Source organism: Coturnix japonica, chromosome 1 (assembly GCF_054131305.1).
Source record: "Coturnix japonica strain WE chromosome 1, WE-NBRP24, whole genome shotgun sequence".
Classification (NCBI taxonomy): Eukaryota; Metazoa; Chordata; class Aves; order Galliformes; family Phasianidae; genus Coturnix; species Coturnix japonica.
Window position 1 is genome coordinate 177478036 of NC_140663.1, and position 21451 is coordinate 177499486.

At 56.0% G+C, this 21451-nt stretch overlaps 1 protein-coding gene across 1 annotated transcript in view; it reads left to right on the forward strand.

Annotated features, from left to right (window-relative positions):
* ARRB1 (arrestin beta 1) overlaps positions 1–7121 on the forward strand; it is a 40524-nt gene extending 33403 nt beyond the window's left edge. Inside the window, exon 16 of the mRNA XM_085536584.1 lies at positions 6740–7121. Within this exon, the coding sequence (XP_085392710.1) occupies positions 6740–6851 (112 nt within the window). The 3' untranslated portion in view covers positions 6852–7121. The remainder of the gene's footprint in view (positions 1–6739) is intronic.
* Positions 7122–21451: the final 14330 nt, after the last annotated feature.

Consider the following 21451-nt stretch of genomic DNA (forward strand, 5'->3'; position numbering starts at 1 on the left):
CATCCCCGCCCCATAGCTCCATCCCCGCCCCATAGCTCCATCCCCCCCCATAGCTCCATCCCCGCCCCATAGCTCCATCCCCACCCCATAGCTCCATTCCCACCCCATAGCTCCATCCCCCCCCCATAGCTCCATCCCCGCCCCATAGCTCCATCCCCCCCCATAGCTCCATCCCCGCCCCATAGATCCATCCCCACCCCATAGCTCCATCCCCGCCCCATAGCTCCATCCCCGCCCCATAGCTCCATTCCCCCCCATAGCTCCATCCCCCCCCATAGCTCCATCCCCCCCCATAGCTCCATCCCCCCCCATAGCTCCATCCCCATCCCATAGCTCCATCCCCACCCCATAGCTCCATCCCCACCCCATAGCTCCATCCCCACCCCATTGCTCCATCCCCGCCCCATAGCTCCATCCCCACCCCATTGCTCCATCCCTGCCCCATAGCTCCATCCCAACCCCACAGCTCCATCCCGCCCCATAGCTCCATCCCCGCCCCATAGCTCCATCCCCACCCCATAGCTCCATCCCCACCCCATAGCTCCATCCCCGCCCCATAGCTCCATCCCCACCCCATAGCTCCATCCCCACCCCACAGCTCCATCCCCACCCCATAGCTCCATCCCCACCCCATAGCTCCATCCCCACCCCATAGCTCCATCCCCGCCCCATAGCTCCATCCCCGCCCCATAGCTCCATCCCCGCCCCATAGCTCCATCCCCACCCCATAGCTCCATCCCCGCCCCATAGCATCTCCTTGGGCTCCTTATGGGGCTGCACAGCTCCATCCCAAAGCTTGGCCTGGCTGAATGCTGCCCCACAGCTAACACTGCCCACCCCCCACCCTGACCCTAATTGCACACAGACCCTAATTACACCCTGACCCTAATTGCACCCTGACCCTAATTGCACGCTGCCCCTTTCTGTTCTCCACCCCAACCCCTGGCTCCCTGCATGGCTTTGGCATGACAGGAGAAGCACAGTAAGGAAGCACCCGACCCCATAGTGTCCCCATAGTGTCCCCATAGTGTCCCCATAGTGTCCCCATCGTGTTCCCATAGTGACCCTATAGTGTCCCTATAATGTCCCCATAGTGTCCCTATAATGTCCCCATAGTGTCCCTATAGTGTCTCTATAGTGTCCCCATAGTGTCCCCATAGTGTCCCTATTGTGTCCCCATACTGTCCCCATATTGTCCCCATAGTGTCCCCATAGTGTCCCTATAGTGTCCCCATATTGTCCCTATAGTGTCCCCATAGTGTCCCTATAATGTCCCCATAGTGTCCCTATAATGTCCCCATAGTGTCCCCATAGTGTCCCTATAGTGTCCCCATAGTGTCCCCATAGTGTCCCCATCATGTCCCCATAGTGTCCCCATAGTGTCCCTATAATGTCCCCATAGTGTCCCTATGGTGTCCCCATAGTGTTCCCATAATGTCCCCATAGTGTCCCCATAGTGTCCCCATAGTGTCCCTATAGTGTCCCTATATTGTCCCCATAGTGTCCCCATAGTGTCCCCATAGTGTCCCTATAGTGTCCCCATAGTGTCCCTATAATGTCCCTATAGTGTCCCCATAGTGTCCCTATAGTGTCCCCACAGTGTCCCCATAGTGTCCCCATAGTGTCCCTATAATGTCCCCATAGTGTCCCCATAGTGTCCCCATAGTGTCCCCATAGTGTCCCCATAGTGTCCCTATAATGTCCCCATAGTGTCCCCATACTGTCCCCATAGTGTCCCCATAGTGTCCCCATAGTGTCCCCATTGTGTACCCATAGTGTCCCCATAGTGTCCCCATAGTATCCCCATAGTGTCCCCATAATGTCCCCATAGTGTCCCCATAGTTTCCCCATAGTGTCCCCATAATGTCCCCATAGTGTCCCCATAATGTCCCCATATTGTCCCCATAGTGTCCCCATAGTGTCCCCATAGTGTCCCCATATTGTCCCCATAGTGTCCCCATAGTGTCTCTATAGTGTCCCCATAGTGTCCCCATCATGTCCCCATAGTGTCCCCATAGTGTCCCCATCATGTCCCTATAGTGTCCCCATAGTGTCCCTATAATGTCCCCATCGTGTCCCCATAGTGTCCCCATAGTGTCCCCATAGTGTCCCTATAGTGTCCCTATAGTGTCCCCATATTGTCCCCATAGTGTCCCTATAATGTCCCCATAGTGTCCCTATAGTGTCCCCATAGTGTCCCCACACTGTCCCCATAGTGTCCCCATCATGTCCCCATAGTGTCCCCATAGTGTCCCTATAATGTCCCTATAATGTCCCCATATTGTCCCCGTAGTGTCCCCGTAGTGTCCCCATAGTGTCCCCATAGTGTCCCCATCATGTCCCCATAGTGTCCCTATAATGTCCCCATAGTGTCCCTATAGTGTCCCCGTAGTGTCCCCATAGTGTCCCCATAGTGTCCCTATAGTGTCCCCATAGTGTCCCCATAGTGTCCCTATAATGTCCCCATAGTGTCCCCATAGTGTCCCCATAGTGTCCCTATAATGTCCCCATAGTGTCCCCATAGTATCCCCATAGTGTCCCCATAGTGTCCCCATCGTGTCCCCATAGTGTCCCCATAGTGTCCCCATAGTGTCCCTATAGTGTCCCTATAGTGTCCCCATAGTGTCCCCATAGTATCCCCATAGTGTCCCTATAGTGTCCCCATAGTGTCCCCATCATGTCCCCATAGTGTCCCCACACTGTCCCCATAGTGTCCCCATCATGTCCCCATAGTGTCCCTATAGTGTCCCCATAGTGTCCCCATAGTGTCCCTATAGTGTCCCCATAGTGTCCCCATAGTGTCCCCTTAGTGTCCCCATAGTGTCCCCATAGTGTCCCTATAATGTCCCCATAGTGTCCCCATAGTGTCCCCATAGTATCCCCATAGTGTCCCCATAGTGTCCCCATCGTGTCCCCATAGTGTCCCCATAGTGTCCCCATAGTGTCCCTATAGTGTCCCTATAGTGTCCCCATAGTGCCCCCATAGTGTCCCCATAGTGTCCCTATAGTGTCCCCATTGTGTCCCCATAGTGTCCCCATAGTGTCCCTATACTGTCCCCATAGTGTCCCCATAATGTCCCCATAGATTCACTATAGTGTCCCTATAGTGTCCCCATAGTGTCCCCATAGTGTCCCCATTGTGTCCCCATAGTGTCCCTATAGTGTCCCCATAGTGTCCCCATAGTGTCCCCATAATGTCCCCATATTGTCCCCATATTGTCCCCATATTGTCCCCATATTGTCCCCATAGTGTCCCCATAATGTCCCCATATTGTCCCCATAGTGTCCCTATAGTGTCCCCATAGTGTCCCCATAGTGTCCCTATAATGTCCCCATAGTGTCCCCATAGTGTCCCCATAGTGTCCCTATAATGTCCCCATAGTGTCCCCATAGTATCCCCATAGTGTCCCCATAGTGTCCCCATCGTGTCCCCATTGTGTCCCCATAGTGCCCCCATAGTGTCCCCATAGTGTCCCTATAGTGTCCCTATAGTGTCCCCATAGTGTCCCCATAGTATCCCCATAGTGTCCCTATAGTGTCCCCATAGTGTCCCCATCATGTCCCCATAGTGTCCCCACACTGTCCCCATAGTGTCCCCATCATGTCCCCATAGTGTCCCTATAGTGTCCCCATAGTGTCCCCATAGTGTCCCTATTATGTCCCCATAGTGTCCCCATAGTGTCCCCTTAGTGTCCCCATAGTGTCCCCATAGTGTCCCTATAATGTCCCCATAGTGTCCCCATAGTGTCCCCATAGTATCCCCATAGTGTCCCCATAGTGTCCCCATCGTGTCCCCATAGTGTCCCCATAGTGTCCCCATAGTGTCCCTATAGTGTCCCTATAGTGTCCCCATAGTGCCCCCATAGTGTCCCCATAGTGTCCCTATAGTGTCCCCATTGTGTCCCCATAGTGTCCCCATAGTGTCCCTATACTGTCCCCATAGTGTCCCCATAATGTCCCCATAGATTCACTATAGTGTCCCTATAGTGTCCCCATAGTGTCCCCATAGTGTCCCCATTGTGTCCCCATAGTGTCCCTATAGTGTCCCCATAGTGTCCCCATAGTGTCCCCATAATGTCCCCATATTGTCCCCATATTGTCCCCATATTGTCCCCATATTGTCCCCATAGTGTCCCCATAATGTCCCCATATTGTCCCCATAGTGTCCCTATAGTGTCCCCATAGTGTCCCCATAGTGTCCCCATAATGTCCCCATAGTGTCCCCATAGTGTCCCTATAGTGTCCCCATAGTGTCCCCATAGTGTCCCCATAGTATCCCCATAGTGTCCCCATAGTGTCCCCATAGTGTCCCCATAGTGTCCCCATAGTGCGCCCATAGTGTCCCCATAGTGTCCCTATAGTGTCCCCATTGTGTCCCCATAGTATCCCCATAGTGTCCCCATAGTGTCCCTATAGTGTCCCCATAGTGTCCCCATAGTGTCCTCATAGTATCCCCATAGTGTCCCCATAGTGTCCCTATAGTGTCCCCATAGTGCGCCCATAGTGTCCCCATAGTGTCCCTATAGTGTCCCCATATTGTCCCCATAGTGTCCCCATAGTGTCCCTATAATGTCCCCATAGTGTCCTCATAGTGTCCCTATAATGTCCCCATAGTGTCCCCATAGTGTCCCCATGCTGTCCCTATAGTGTCCCCATAGTGTCCCCATATTGTCCCCATAGTGTTCCCATAGTGTCCCCATAGTGTCCCTATAGTGTCCCTATAGTGTCCCCATCATGTCCCCATAGTGTCCCCATATTGTCCCCATAGTGTCCCTATAGTGTCCCCATAGTGTCCCCATAGTGTCCCTATAGTGTCCCCATCATGTCCCCATAGTGTCCCCATATTGTCCCCATAGTGTCCCTATAGTGTCCCCATCATGTCCCCATAGTGTCCCCATATTGTCCCCATAGTGTCCCTATAGTGTCCCCATAGTGTCCCCATAGTGTCCCTATAGTGTCCCTATAGTGTCCCCATAGTGTCCCCATAGTGTCCCCATAGTGTCCCTATTATGTCCCCATAGTATCCCCATAGTGTCCCCATAGTGTCCCTATAATGTCCCCATAGTGTCCCCATAGTGTCCCTATAATGTCCCCAAAGTGTCCCCATAGTGTCCCCATAGTGTCCCCATAGTGTCCCCATAGTGTCCCCATATTGTCCCCATAGTGTCCCCATAGTGTCCCCATTGTGTCCCCATAATGTCCCTATAGTGTCCCCATAGTGTCCCCATAGTGTTGGGCTGCAATAGGAGATGTTGGTGCAGCAATACCAGGTTATGGGGTGGCTTTGGGGCTGCAGGGGGGGGATATGGGGCTGGAATAGGAGATCCCAGAGCAGCAATATGGGGTTATGGGGTGGCTTTGGGGTCTGCAGGGGGAGGTTTGGGGGAGGATATGGGGCTGCAATAGGAGATCCCAGTGCAGCAATAGGAGGTTATGGGGTGGCTTTGGGGCTGCAGGGGGGGGATATGGGGCTGCAATAGGAGATCCCAGTGCTGCAATACCAGGTTATGGGGTCACTTTGGGGCTGCAGTGGGGGGGTTTGGGGCAGGATATGGCTGCAATAGGAGATCCCAGTGCAGCAATATAAGGTTATGGGGTCACTTTGGGGCTGCAGGGGGAGGATATGGGGCTGCAATAGGAGATCTCAGTGCAGCAATATGGGGTTATGGGGTCACTTTGGGGCTACAGGGGGAGGTTTGGGAGAGGATATAGGACTGGAATAGGAGATGTTGGTGCAGCAATACCAGGTTATGGGGTGGCTTTGGGGCTGCAGGGGGAGGTTTGGGGGAGGATATGGGGCTGCAATAGGAGATCCCAGTGCAGCAATAGGAGGTTATGGTGTGGCTTTGGGGCTGCAGGGGGGGGGATATGGGCCTGGAATAGGAGATCCCAGTGCTGCAATACCAGGTTATGGGGTCACTTTGGGGGCTGCAGGGGGAGGATATGGGGCTGCAGTAGGAGATCCCAATGCAGCAATACAGGGTTATGGGGTCACATTGGGGCTGCAGGGGGGGGATATGGACCTGGAATAGGAGATCCCAGTGCAGCAATACGAGGTTATGGGGTCACTTTGGGGGCTGCAGGGGGAGGTTTGGGGCAGGATATGGGGCTGGAGTTGATTTGGGGTCTGCAGGGGGAGGGTCTGGGGCTGCAATAGGAGATCCCAGTGCTGCAATACCAGGTTATGGGGTCACTTTGGGGCTGCAGGGGGAGGATATGGGCCTGCAATAGATCCCAGAGCAGCAATACAGGGTTATGGGGTGGCTTTGGGGTCTGCAGGGGGGGTTTGGGGGAGGGTTTGGGGCTGGAGTTGATTTGAGGTCTGCAGGGGGAGGATATGGGGCTGCAATAGGAGATCCCAGTGCAGCAATACGAGGTTATGGGATCACTTTGGGGCTGCAGGGGGAGGTTTGGGGCAGGATATGGCTGCAATAGGAGATGTTGGTGCAGCAATACCAGGTTATGGGGTGGCTTTGGGGCTGCAGGGTGATATGGGGCTGCAATAGGAGATCCCAGTGCAGCAATATGGGGTTATGGGGTCACTTTGGGGCTGCAGGGGGAGGATATGGGGCTGCAATAGGAGATCCCAGAGCAGCAGTACAGGGTTATGGGGTCACTTTGGGGCTGCAGGGGGGAGATATGGGGCTGCAATATGAGATCCCAGTGCATCAATCCATGGCTATGGGCTCACTTTGTTGCCCCATAACCCCCCCATTTCTCTTTATGTTTCTCCCCCCAGTGACGACGACATCGTGTTCGAGGACTTTGCCCGGCAGCGGCTCAAGGGGATGAAGGACGACAAGGAGGATGAGGAGGAGAGAACCAGCTCCCCCCAGCTCAACGACAGATAAAGCCCATGGCACAGCAACCCTATAACTGATAAACCCTATAACATCAACCCTATGGCAGATCAACCCTATAACATCAACCCTATAACACATCAACCCTATAACATCAACCCTATGGCAGATCAACCCTATGACACATCAACCATCAATGGGACCCTCACCCCCCCCACCCCACAACACGCCATTCAGGCTTCTTCTCTTGTTAGGTTTTATATTGGCTGATGATGATGATGATGATGATGATGATGATGATGATGATGATGATGATGATGATGATGATGATGATGATGATGATTTTTGTTCTCTACCCTCCTGGATCAACCCCAGCAAATAGACCCCGCCAGCTGCAACCTGCTGACCCCATTCATCCCTATGGGGGGACCCCTCCCCATTCATCCCTATGGGGGAACCCAATGCTCAGCCCACCCCAAATCAGCCCACCCCCATCCCCATTCATCTCTATGGGGGAACCCAAGGCACAGACTACCCCCCTCCCCATTCATCCCTATGGGTGGGACCCAAGGCTCAGCCCACCCCCACCAACCCCCGTCCCCATTCATCCCTATGGGGGATCCCAAGGCTCAGCCCACCCCCATTAGCCCACCCCCCCTCCCCATTCATCCTTATGGGGGAACCCAAGGCTCATCCCACCCCCCGTCCCCATTCACCCCTATGGGGGGACCCCTCCCCATTCATCCCTATGGGGGGACCCCTCCCCATTCATCCCTATGGGGGATCCCAGTGCTTAGCCCACCCCCCTCCCCATTCATCCCTATGGGGGAACCCAAGGCTCAGCCCACCCCCACCAACCCTCGTCCCCATTCATCCCTATGGGGGGACCCCTCCCCATTCATTCCTATGGGGGAACCTAAGGCTCAGCCCACCCCCCTCCCCATTCATCCCTATGGGGAGACTCAAGGCTCAGCCCACCCCCATTAGCCCACCCCCCTCCCCATTCATTTCTATGGGGGATCCCAATGCTCAGCCCACCCCCACCAACACACCCCCCTCCCCACTCATCCCTATGGGGGATCCCAAGGCTCAGCCCACCCCCATCAATCCACCCCCATCAGCCCACCCCCCCTCCCCATTCATCCCTATGGGGGAACCCAATGCTCAGCCCACCCCCACCAACACACCCCCCTCCCCATCCATCCTTATGGGGGGAACCCAAGGCTTAGCCCACCCCCGTCCCCATTCATTCCTATGGGGGGAACCCAAGGCTCAGACCACCCCCATCCCCATTCATTCCTATGGGGGGATCCATTCTCAGCCCACCCCTGTCATCCCACCCCCCTCCCCATTCATCCTTATGGGGGGAACCCAAGGCTCAACCCTCCCCCCGTCCCCATTCTTTCCTATGGGGCAAACCCAAGGCTTAGCCCACCCCCATCCCCATTCATCCCTATGGGGAGACCCAGGGCTCAGCCCACCCCCCCCCCATCTCACCACCCCACTGTGTGTGTCCCCCCTCATTGGGATGCATCAGTCTCAGACCCACAGATGCTGCCTGGGGTGGGATCCTCACCCTGATCCTGCCCAGAGCCCAAATCCCAAACCTCCCACCCAAATCCCAAAACCTCCCACCCCAAATCCCAAACCTCCCACCCCCCAATTCCAAGTCTCCTGCCCCAAACCTCCCACCCATATCCCATACCCCCCACCCCAAACCTCGACCCCCATCCCAAACCTCCCACCCTATATCCCAGGCTCCCACCCCATATCCCAAACCCCCTACCCCCAAATCCCAAGTCTCCTGCCCTAAACCTCCCGCCTCAAACCTCTCCCCCCAATGCCAAACCTTCTACCCTAAACCCCAAACCTCCCATCCAAATCCCATATCACCCACCCCAAATCCACCCCCAAATCTCATACCTCCCACCCTATATCCCAACCTCCCACCCCAAATCCCAAAGCCTCCTACCCCCCAATTCCAAGTCTCCTGCCCCAAACCTCCCACCCTATATCCCAGCCTTCCACCCCAAATCCTGCCCCCCCACCCCAACACTCCCACCCCCATCCCACACTTATATGACTCAGAAGGTTCCACCTAGAGCTGCATTCCAGACCCCAAATCCCCCACCCCGAGCCCCCTTGGCAGGACCCCAAAACCCCCTCCCCATGTTCCATCACTTGGGACTCCACCCCATATCTCACCCCACACCCCTCCCAGATGGGGGTCTCCCCCTCACCCCCCCTATAAACCCCCACCCCATATTCCACCCCACACCCCTCCCTCCCACATCAGGGTATCCCCCTCCCCTCCTCCCCCCTATAAACCCCCTCCCCAGGTCCCAGCACTTGGGACCCCACCCCATATTCCACCCCATACCCCTCCATCCCACATAGGGGTCTCCCCCTCCCCTCTCCCCCTATAAACCCCCCTATAAACCCCATATTCCACCCCATACTCCTCCCATATGGGGGTCTCCCCCCCCCCAGGTTCCATCACTTGGGACCCCACCCCATATCTCACCCCACACCCCTCCATCCCACATATGGGGGTCTCCCCCTCCCCTCACCCCCTATAAACCCCCCACCCCATATCTCACCCCACACCCCTCCCACCCAGATCAGGGTCTCCCCCTCCCCTCACCCCCCTATAAACCCCCCACCCCATATCTCACCCCATACTCCTCCCTCCCACATCGAGGTCTCCCCCCCTCTGACCCCCCCTATAAACCCCCTCCCCAAGTGCCATCACTGTGGACCCCACCCCATATCTCACCCCACACTCCTCCCTCCCAGATCAGGGTCTCCCCCTCCCCTCTCCCCCCCTATAAACCCCCCACCCCATATCTCACCCCACACCCCTCCCTCCCACATCGGGGTCTCCCCCTCCCCTCTCCCCCTATAAACCCCCCTATAAACCCCATATTCCACCCCATACCCCTCCCAGATGGGGGTCTCCCCTTCAGCCCCCTATAAACCCCCTCCCCAAGTCCCATCACTTGGGACCCCACCCAATATCTCACCCCATACCCCTCCATCCCACATGGGGGTCTCCCCCTCCACTCACCCCCTATAAACCCCCCACCCCATATCTCACCCCACACCCCTCCCACCCAGATCAGGGTCTCCCCCTCCCCTCACCCCCCTATAAACCCCCCACCCCATATCTCACCCCATACTCCTCCCTCCCACATCGGGGTCTCCCCCCCTCTGACCCCCCCTATAAACCCCCTCCCCAAGTGCCATCACTTGGGACCCCCCCATATTCCACCCCATACCCCTCCCTCCCAGATCAGGGTCTCCCCCTTCCCTCTCTCCCCCTATAAACCCCCCACCCCATATTTCACCCCACACACCCCCCTCCAAGACGGGGGTCTCCCCCTCCCCATGTCCCAGCACTGTGGACCCCACCCCATATCTCACCCCACACCCCTCCCTCTCATATGGGGGTCTCATCCCCCCCAGGACCCAGCACTTGTGACCCCACCCCATATCTCACCCCATACCCCTCCCTCCCAGATGGGGGTCTCCCCTTCCCCCCCCCCCCCTATAAACCCCCACCCCAGGTTCCATCACTTGGGACCCCACCCCATATCTCACCCCACACCCCTCCATCCCACATCGGGGTCTCCCCTTCAGCCCCCTATAAACCCCCTCCCCAAGTGCCATCACTTGGGACCCCCCCCATATTCCACCCCACACCCCTCCATCCCACATCAGGGTCTCCCCCTCCCGTCTCCCCCCCTATAAACCCCCCACCCCATATTTCACCCCACACCCCTCCCAGATGGGGGTCCCCCCTTCAACCCCCTATAAACCCCCTCCCCATGTCCCATCACTTGGGACCCCACCCCATATTCCACCCCACACCCCTCCATCCCACATAGGGGTCTCCCCCTCCCCTCATCCCCTATAAACCCCCCTATAAACCCCATATCTCACCCCATACCCCTCCCTCCTACATGGGGTTCTCCCCCTCCCCGCCCCCCCCCATAAACCCCCTCCCCACGTCCCAGCACTTGGGACCCCACCCCATATTCCACCCCATACCCCTCCCTCCCATATGGGGGTCTCACCCCCCCCCTATAAACCCCCCACCCCATATTCCACCCAATTACCCCTCCCAGATCGGGGTCTCCCCTTCAACCCCCTATAAACCCCCTCCCCATGTCCCATCACTTGGGACCCCACCCCATATCTCACCCCACACCCCTCTATCCCACATGGGGGTCTCCCCCTCCCCTCACCCCCTATAAACCCCCCTATAAACCCCATATCTCACCCCATACCCCTCCCACATCGGGGTCTCCCCCTCCCCTCCCCCCCCCATAAACCCCCTCCCCACGTCCCATCACTTGGGACCCCACCCCATATTCCACCCCATACCCCTCCCTCCCACATCGGGGTCTCCCCCTCCCCTCACCCCCTATAAACCCCCCTATAAACCCCATATTCCACCCCATACCCCTCCCATATGGGGGTCTCCCCCCCCCCCACACCCCATAGCAGGGCCAGCCCCATCCCCCAGCCCCCCCTTGGGGTCACTGCCACTATTTATTGTGCCGCCCTGAGAGCAGCAGAGCCTGTGGGGCAGCCCTATACCCCAACATGGGGGAGGTTGGGGGGATTTAGGGGGTGTAGGGGGGGGTCCGAGCTGCCCCCTGTCCCCATAGGGCCCCATTTAGGGGCGCTGTGGGGTGGCGGCTGCTCGTGTTTTGTATGGTTGCTTTGTTTGTACGGCTCATTCTCACCCGCTGCTTCTCACACCCCCAAAGTGACGTTTGTGTGTCCTGGCAAATAAATTATTCTAGTTTATTAATCGCCGAAACCAACACACACACACGGAGCCCAACGCGCAGCGACACCGTGATTCTATTATCCACCACATAGACCCCCATATAACCCATAGAGACCCCATAGACCCCATAGACCCCCATATAACCCATAGATCCACATAGAGACCCCATAGACTCCATAGACCCCCATATAACCCATAGACCCCATAGACCCCCATAGAGACCCGATAGACCCCCATATAACCCATAGATCCACATAGAGACCCCATAGACTCCATAGACACCATAGAGACCCCATAGACACCATAGATCCACAGAGAGACCCCATAGACTCCATAGACACCATAGATACCCATATAGACTCCATAGACCCCCATAGAGACCAATAGAACCCATAGATGCATACAGACCCCATAGACCCCCATAGACCCCATAGACCCCCATATAACCCATAGACCCCATAGATCCACATATAGACTCCATAGACCCCCATAGACACCATAGATACCCATATAGACTCCATAGACCCCCATAGAGACCCCATAGATCCCCATAGAGACCCTATAGATCCCCATAGAGACCCCACAGAGACCCCCATAGACCCCATAGAGACCCCCATAGACCCCATAGACCCCCTTATCCCCCCATAAACCCCATAGAACCCCATAGACCTCATACACCCCCATAGACCCCAATTGACCCCCTTATCCCCCCATAGACCCCCATAGACCCCATAGACTCCATAGACCCCACAGACCCCCATAGACCCCATAGGCCCCCATAGAACCCATAGACCCCCATAGACCCCATAGAGACCCCATAGACACCATAAATCCACATAGAGACCCCATAGACACCATAGATCCCCATAGACCCCATAGATCCCATAGACCCCATAGATCCCCATAGAGACCCCATAGATCCACAGAGACCCCATAGATCCCCATAGAGACCCCATATAACCCATAGACCCCATAGATCCACATAGAGACCCCATAGACTCCATAGACCCCCATATAACCCATAGACCCCATAGATCCACATAGAGACCCCATAGACCCCCATATAACCCATAGACCCCATAGATCCACATAGAGACCACATAGACTCCATAGACCCCCATATAACCCATAGACCCCATAGATCCACATAGAGACCACATAGACTCCATAGACACCATAGAGACCCCATAGACTCCATTGACCCCCATAGACACCATAGACCCCCATAGACCCCATAGATCCCCATATAACCCATAGACCCCATAGATCCACATAGAGACCCCATAGACTCCATTGACCCCCATAGACACCATAGATACCCATATAGACTCCATAGACCCCCATAGAGACCCCATAGACTCCATTGACCCCCATAGACACCATAGACCCCCATAGACCCCATAGATCCCCATATAACCTATAGACCCCATAGATCCACATAGAGACCCCATAGACTCCATAGACCCCCATAGACACCATAGACCCCCATAGACCCCCATATAACCCATAGACCCCATAGATCCACATAGAGACCCCATAGACTCCATAGACACCATAGATACCCATATAGACTCCATAGACCCCCATAGAGACCCATAGACACCATAGATCCCCATAGATCCCCATAGAGACCGCATAGATCCCCATAGACCCCACAGATCTCCATAGAGACCCCATAGATCCCCATAGACCCCCACAGAAACCATAGATCCCCATAGAGACCGCATAGATCCCCATAGACCCCATAGACCCCACAGATCCCCATAGAGCCCCATAGACTCCCATAGACCCCACAGACCCCCATAGACCCCATAGGCCCCCATAGAGACCCCATAGACACCATAGACCCCCATATAACCTATAGACCCCATAGATCCACATAGAGACCCCATAGACTCCATAGACCCCCATATAACCCATAGACCCCATAGATCCACATAGAGACCCCATAGACTCCATAGACACCATAGATACCCATATAGACTCCATAGACCCCCATAGAGACCCCATAGATCCACATAGAGATCAATAGAACCCATAGATGCATACAGACCCCATAGACCCCCATAGACCCCATAGATCCACATAGAGACCCCATAGACTCCATAGACCCCCATATAACCCATAGACACCATAGATCCACAGAGAGACCCCATAGACTCCATAGACCCCCATATAACCCATAGACCCCATAGATCCACATAGAGACCCCATAGACTCCATAGACACCATAGATACCCATATAGACTCCATAGATCCCCATAGAGACCCCATAGATCCCCATAGAGACCAATAGAACCCATAGATGCATACAGACCCCATAGACCCCCATAGACCCCATAGATCCCCATATAACCCAAAGACCCCATAGATCCACATAGAGACCCCATAGACTCCATAGACACCATAGATACCCATATAGACTCCATAGACCCCCATAGAGACCCCATAGATCCACATAGAGACCCCATAGATCCCCATAGAGATCCCATAGACTCCATAGAGACCCATAGACCCCATAGACTAAATATACCCCCACAGACCCCATAGACCTTCATAGAACCCAATAGAACCCATAGACGCACACAGACCCCATAGACACCCATAGACCACATAGACCCCCATAGACCCCAATTGACCCCCTTATCCCTCCATAGACCCCATAGACCCCCTAGACCCCCATAGAGACCCCATAGACTCCATTGATCCCCATAGAGATCCCATAGACCCCATAGAGACCCCATAGACACCATAGATCCCCATAGAGACCCCACAGAGACCCCCATAGACCCCATAGACCCCCTTATCCCCCCATAAACCCCATAGAACCCCATAGACCTCATACACCCCCATAGACCCCAATTGACCCCCTTACCCCCCCATAGACCCCCATAGAGACCTCATAGACTCCATTGATCCCCATAGAGATCCCATAGACCCCATAGAGTCCCCATAGACCCCATAGAGCCCCATAGACTCCCATAGACTCCCATAGACCCCCATAGACCCCCATAGACCTCCATAGACTGCATAGAACCCCATAGGCTCCACAGACCCCCATAGACACCATAGATCCCCATACAGACTCCATAGACCCCCATAGATCCCCATAGTCCCCCACAGACTCCCATAGAACTCCATAGACCTCATAGATCCCCACAGATCCCTATAGAGACCCCATAGAGCTCCATAGACCCCCCATAGACCCCATAGACTCCCATATACACCCATAGATCCCCATAGAGACCCCATAGATCTCCATAGAGACCCCATAGACTGCACAGACCCCCATAGAGCCCCACAGACTCCCATAGAGCCCCACAGACTCCACAGACCCTCAAAGACCCCATAGACCCCCATAGACCCCATAGACCCCCATAGAGACCCATAGAGACCCCATGGAGCCCCATAGTTCCCCAAAGAGACCCCATAGACCCCATAGACTGCACTAAAGGATGTTGCAGCTGCAAGCAGAGGATGCTGCAATGCTCCTTGCTGCAATAAATGGTGGCTGCAAGCAGGGGATGCTGCAATGCTCCGTGCTGCAGTTATGGCTGCAAGCAGAGGATGCTGCAATGCTCCTTATGGCTGCAAGCAGAGGATGCTGCAATGCTCCTTGCTGCAGTTATGGCTGCAAGCAGAGGATGCTGCAATGCTCCTTATGGCTGCAAGCAGAGGATGCTGCAATGCTCCTTATGGCTGCAAGCAGAGGATGCTGCAATGCTCCGTGCTGCAGTTATGGCTGCAAGCAGAGGATGCTGCAATGCTCCTTATGGCTGCAAGCAGAGGATGCTGCAATGCTCCTTATGGCTGCAAGCAGAGGATGCTGCAATGCTCCTTATGGCTGCAAGCAGAGGATGCTGCAATGCTCCGTGCTGCAGTTATGGCTGCACGCAGAGGATGCTGCAATGCTCCTTATGGCTGCAAGCAGAGGATGCTGCAATGCTCCTTGCTGCAGTTATGGCTGCAAGCAGAGGATGCTGAGCTGCAGTTGGGGGAGGGGAGCAAAGCGCTGACACAACTCGCTGTTATGAAGCAGAACTTCCCTGCAAACAGCAGCAGATTTGCTTCCCTTTATGCTCCCAGTGCGGCTGGGGTGGGAAATGGGGTCATATAGGACCAGCCCCATCCTGGAGCAGAGCTCTGAGCGCAGCAGATACAAGGAGCAAAGGGAGAGATGGCGAAACCCAAAGCAACGTGGGGTGCTCATCACTGCTGAGCTGCTCTGGGTTTGCTGCAGTGCAATAAGACAAGCAGGCGCTGTGCTGCAGGGCTGCAGTGCTACCCGTGCTGCAGTGCTGCTGTATTGCACTGCTGCAGTGCTACTCATGCAGCTGTGTTGCTGTGTTGCAGTGCAGCTGTGCTGCTCATGCTGCTCTGCTACTAGTGCTGCTGTATTGCAGTGCTGCAGGTGCTGCCAGTGCAGCAGTGCATCTTGTGCTGCTGTGCTGCTGTATTGCAGTGCTGCAGTGCTGCTCGTGCCGCTGTGCTACGCGTGCTGCAGTGCTGCTCTACTGCAGCGCTGCTGTGCTGCTCGTGCAGCTGTGTTGCTGTGTTGCTCTGCTGCAGCGCTGCTCATGCTGCTGTGCTGCAGTACTGCTGTCTTGCAGTGCAGCTGTGCTGCTCATGCTTCTGTGCTGCTTGTGCTGCAGCATTCCAGTGCTGCAGGTGCTGCAGTGCAGCTCGTGCTGCTGTACTGCAGTGCTGCTTGTGCTGCTGTGATGCAGTGCTGCTCTACTGCTGTGCTGCTCGTGCTGCAGTACTGCGGTGCTGCTGTGCTACTCTGCTGCTGGTGCAGCTGTGTTGCTGTACTGCTATGCTGCAGTGCTGCAGTATTGCCGCGCTGCAGTACTGCTGTATTGCTGTACTACAGTGCTGCTGTGCTGTCTGTGCTGCAGTGCAGCTGTGCTGCCCTACTGCTGTGCTGCTCGTGTTGCAGTGCTGCTTGTGCTGCTGCATTACTGCACTGCAGTGCTGCTGTGCTACTCTGCTGCTGTGCTGCTGTGTTGCTGTACTGCTATGCTGCAGTATTGCCCGTGCTGCAATGCTGCTCCTGCTGCAGTGCTACTCATGCTGCAGTGCTGCCTGTGCTGCTGTATTGCAGGGCTGCAGTGCTCCTTGTGCAGCTGTGCTGCTCTACTGCCGTGCTGCAGTGCTGCTCATGCTTCAGTGTTGCAGTGCTGCTTGTGCTGCTGTGCTGCTCATGCTGCAGTGCTGCTCTACTGCAGTATTGCTGTTCTGCAGTGCTGCTGTGCTACCCGTGCTGCAGTGCTGCTGTATTGCAGTGCTGCAGGTGCTGCCATGCTGCCATGCTGCAGTGCAGCTGTGCTGCTCTACTGATGTGTTGGAGTGGTGCTCATGCTGCTGTGCTGCTGTGCTGCTTGTGTTGCAGTGCTGCAGTGTTGCTGTGCTGCTGTATTACTGCACTGCAGTGCTGCTCTACTGCTGTGCTACTCGCGCTGCTGTGTTGTGGTGCTGCAGTGCTGCTCGTGCTGCAGTACTGCAGTGCAGCTGTGTTGCTGTACTGCTATGCTGCAGTATTGCCGTGCTGCAGTACTGCTGTGCTACTAGTGCTGCTGTGTTGCAGCGCAGCTGTGCTGCTCATGCTGCTCGTGCTGCTGTGCTACTCGTGCTGCAGTATTGCAGTGCTGCTGTGCTGCTCTACTGCAGTGCTGCAGTACTGCTGTGTTGCTGTGTTGCAGTGCTGCTGCACTGCTGTACTGCTGTGCTGCTTGTGCTGCAGTATTGCATTGCTGTAGTGCTGCTCGTGCTGCTGTGATGCAGTGCTGCTCTACTGCAGTGCTGCAGTAAGGTGTGTTGCTGTGCAGCTGTGCAGCTCATGCTGCTCTGCTGCTGTGCTACTCGCGTTGCAGTGCTGCTGTATTGCAGTGGACTATTGCAGTGCTGTATTGCAGTGCTCTATTGCTGTATTGCTGTGCTGCAGTGCTGCAGTGCTGCAGTGCAGCTGTGTTGCTGTACTGCTATGCTGCACTGCTGCAGTATTGCTGTGCTGCAGTACTGCTTGTGCTGCTGCACTGCTGTGCTGCTCGTGCTGCTGTGCTACTAGTGCTGCTGTGTTGCAGTGCAGCTGTGCTGCTCATGCTGCTCGTGCTGCTGTGCTACTTGTGCTGCAGTATTGCAGTGCTGCAGTGCTGCTCTACTGCAGTGCTGCAGTACCGCTGTGTTGCTGTGTTGCAGTGCTGCTCATGCTGCTCTGCTGCTGTGCTACTCGTGCTGCTGTATTGCAGTGCTGCAGGTGCTGCCGTGCTGCTGCGCTGCAGTGCTGCTCTACTGCTGTATTGCTATGCTGCAGTGCTACTCTGCTGCTGTGCTGCCGTGTTGCCGTACTGCTATGCTGCAGTGCTGCAGTATTGCCATGCTGCAGTGCTGCTTGTGCTGCTGCACTGCTGTACTGCTGTGCTGCTCGTGATGCAGTATTGCAGTGCTGCAGTGCTGCTCGTGCTGCTGTGATGCAGTGCTGCTCTACTGCAGTGCTGCAGTACTGCTGTGTTGCAGTGCAGCTGTGCAGCTCATGCTGCTCTGCTGCTGTTCTACTCGCGTTGCAGTGCTGCTGTATTGCAGTACTGCAGATGCTGCCATGCTGCTGCGCTGCAGTGCTGCTCTACTGCTTTGCTGCTGTATTGCTGTGCTGCAGTGCTGCTCATGCTGCAGTGTTGCTGCACTGCAGTATTGCTGTGCTGCAGTGCTGCTGTGTTACTCGTGCTGCAGTGCTGCTCTACTGCAGTGGTGCAGCGCTGCTCATGCTGCAGTGTTGCAGTGCTGCAGCTCGCCCTGCTCCATCTCATCCCCTCCACACATCTCAGCTCAGCTCAGCTCCCGCAGCCGTTGTCACGACACAGGTCGATCCACCCCATTGATACAGGTCTGTCCACCCCATTGATCCAGGTCTGTCCACCCCATTGATACAGGTCACTCCACCCCATTGATACAGGTCTGTCCACCCCATTGATCCAGGTCTGTCCACCCCAGTGGTGAACGTGCAGCACAGGACGGTGGGTGCATCCCCTTTGCAGCGCAGGGGATGCTTTGCTGCTGCTCCTCCTCCTCCTCACACCCAGGACGTTGCATGTCAGGTTGATTTTGCAGCACCAGCTGCAGCCCCATGCGATGCACGTTGGGTTCATCTTGCAGCACCAGCTGCAGCCCCATGCGATGCATGTTGGGTTCATCTTGCAGCACCAGCTGCAGCCCCGTGCGATGCATGTTGGGTTCATCTTGCAGCACCAGCTGCAGCCCCATGCGATGCATGTTGGGTTCATCTTGCAGCACCAGCTGCAGCCCCGTGCGATGCATGTTGGGTTCATCTTGCAGCACCAGCTGCAGCCCCATGCGATGCATGTTGGGTTCATCTTGCAGCACCAGCTGCAGCCCCGTGCGATGCATGTTGGGTTCATCTTGCAGCACCAGCTGCAGCTCCATGCGATGCATGTTGGGTTCATCTTGCAGCACCAGCTGCAGCCCCATGCAATGCATGTTGGGTTCATCTTGCAGCACCAGCTGCAGCCCCATGCGATGCATGTTGGGTTCATCTTGCAGCACCAGCTGCAGCCCCGTGCGATGCATGTTAGGTTCATCTTGCAGCACCAGCTGCAGCCCCGTGCGATGCATGTTGGGTTCATCTTGCAGCACCAGCTGCAGCTCCATGCGATGCATGTTGGGTTCATCTTGCAGCACCAGCTGCAGCTCCATGCGATGCATGTTGGGTTCATCTTGCAGCACCAGCTGCAGCCCCGCGCGATGCATGTTGGGTTCATCTTGCAGCACCAGCTGCAGCTCCATGCGATGCATGTTGGGTTCATCTTGCAGCACCAGCTGCAGCCCCGTGTGATGCACGTTGGGTTCATCTTGCAGCACCAGCTGCAGCCCCATGCGATGCATGTTGGGTTCATATTGCAGCACCAGCTGCAGCCCCATGCGATGCATGTTGGGTTCGTCTTGCAGCACCAGCTGCAGCCCCATGCGATGCATGTTGGGTTCATCTTGCAGCACCAGCTGCAGCCCCATGCGATGCATGTTGGGTTCATCTTGCAGCACCAGCTGCAGCTCCATGCGATGCATGTTGGGTTCATCTTGCAGCCTGCAGCCCCATGCGATGCATGTTAGGTTCATCTTGCAGCACCAGCTGCAGCCCCATGCGATGCATGTTGGGTTCATCTTGCAGCACCAGCTGCAGCCCCGTGCGATGCATGTTGGGTTCATCTTGCAGCACCAGCTGCAGCTCAGTGCGATGCATGTTGGGTTCATCTTGCAGCACCAGCTGCAGCCCCGTGCGATGCATGTTGGGTTCATCTTGCAGCCTGCAGCCCCATGCGATGCATGTTGGGTTCATCTTGCAGCACCAGCTGCAGCCCCGTGCGATGCATGTTGGGTTCATCTTGCAGCACCAGCTGCAGCTCCATGCGATGCATGTTGGGTTCATCTTGCAGCACCAGCTGCAGCCCCATGCAATGCATGTTGGGTTCATCTTGCAGCACCAGCTGCAGCCCCATGCGATGCATGTTGGGTTCATCTTGCAGCACCAGCTGCAGCCCCGTGCGATGCATGTTAGGTTCATCTTGCAGCACCAGCTGCAGCCCCGTGCGATGCATGTTGGGTTCATCTTGCAGCACCAGCTGCAGCTCCATGCGATGCATGTTGGGTTCATCTTGCAGCACCAGCTGCAGCTCCATGCGATGCATGTTGGGTTCATCTTGCAGCACCAGCTGCAGCCCCGCGCGATGCATGTTGGGTTCATCTTGCAGCACCAGCTGCAGCTCCATGCGATGCATGTTGGGTTCATCTTGCAGCACCAGCTGCAGCCCCGTGTGATGCACGTTGGGTTCATCTTGCAGCACCAGCTGCAGCCCCATGCGATGCATGTTGGGTTCATCTTGCAGCACCAGCTGCAGCCCCGTGCGATGCATGTTGGGTTCATCTTGCAGCATCAGCTGCAGCTCCATGCGATGCATGTTGGGTTGATTTTGCAGCACCAGCTGCAGCCCCATGCGATGCATGTTGGGTTCATCTTGCAGCACCAGCTGCAGCCCCATGCGATGCATGTGGGGTTCATCTTGCAGCACCAGCTGCAGCCCCGTGCGATGCATGTTGGGTTCATCTTGCAGCACCAGCTGCAGCTCCATGCGATGCATGTTGGGTTCATCTTGCAGCACCAGCTGCAGCCCCGTGCGATGCATGTTGGGTTCATCTTGCAGCACCAGCTGCAGCCCCGTGCGATGCATGTTGGGTTCATCTTGCAGCACCAGCTGCAGCCCCATGCGATGCATGTTGGGTTCATCTTGCAGCCTGCAGCCCCATGCGATGCATGTTGGGTTCATCTTGCAGCACCAGCTGCAGCCCCGTGCGATGCATGTTGGGTTCATCTTGCAGCACCAGCTGCAGCTCCATGCGATGCATGTTGGGTTCATCTTGCAGCACCAGCTGCAGCCCCATGCAATGCATGTTGGGTTCATCTTGCAGCACCAGCTGCAGCCCCATGCGATGCATGTTGGGTTCATCTTGCAGCACCAGCTGCAGCCCCGTGCGATGCATGTTAGGTTCATCTTGCAGCACCAGCTGCAGCCCCGTGCGATGCATGTTGGGTTCATCTTGCAGCACCAGCTGCAGCTCCATGCGATGCATGTTGGGTTCATCTTGCAGCACCAGCTGCAGCTCCATGCGATGCATGTTGGGTTCATCTTGCAGCACCAGCTGCAGCCCCGCGCGATGCATGTTGGGTTCATCTTGCAGCACCAGCTGCAGCCCCGTGCGATGCATGTTGGGTTCATCTTGCAGCACCAGCTGCAGCTCAGTGCGATGCATGTTGGGTTCATCTTGCAGCACCAGCTGCAGCCCC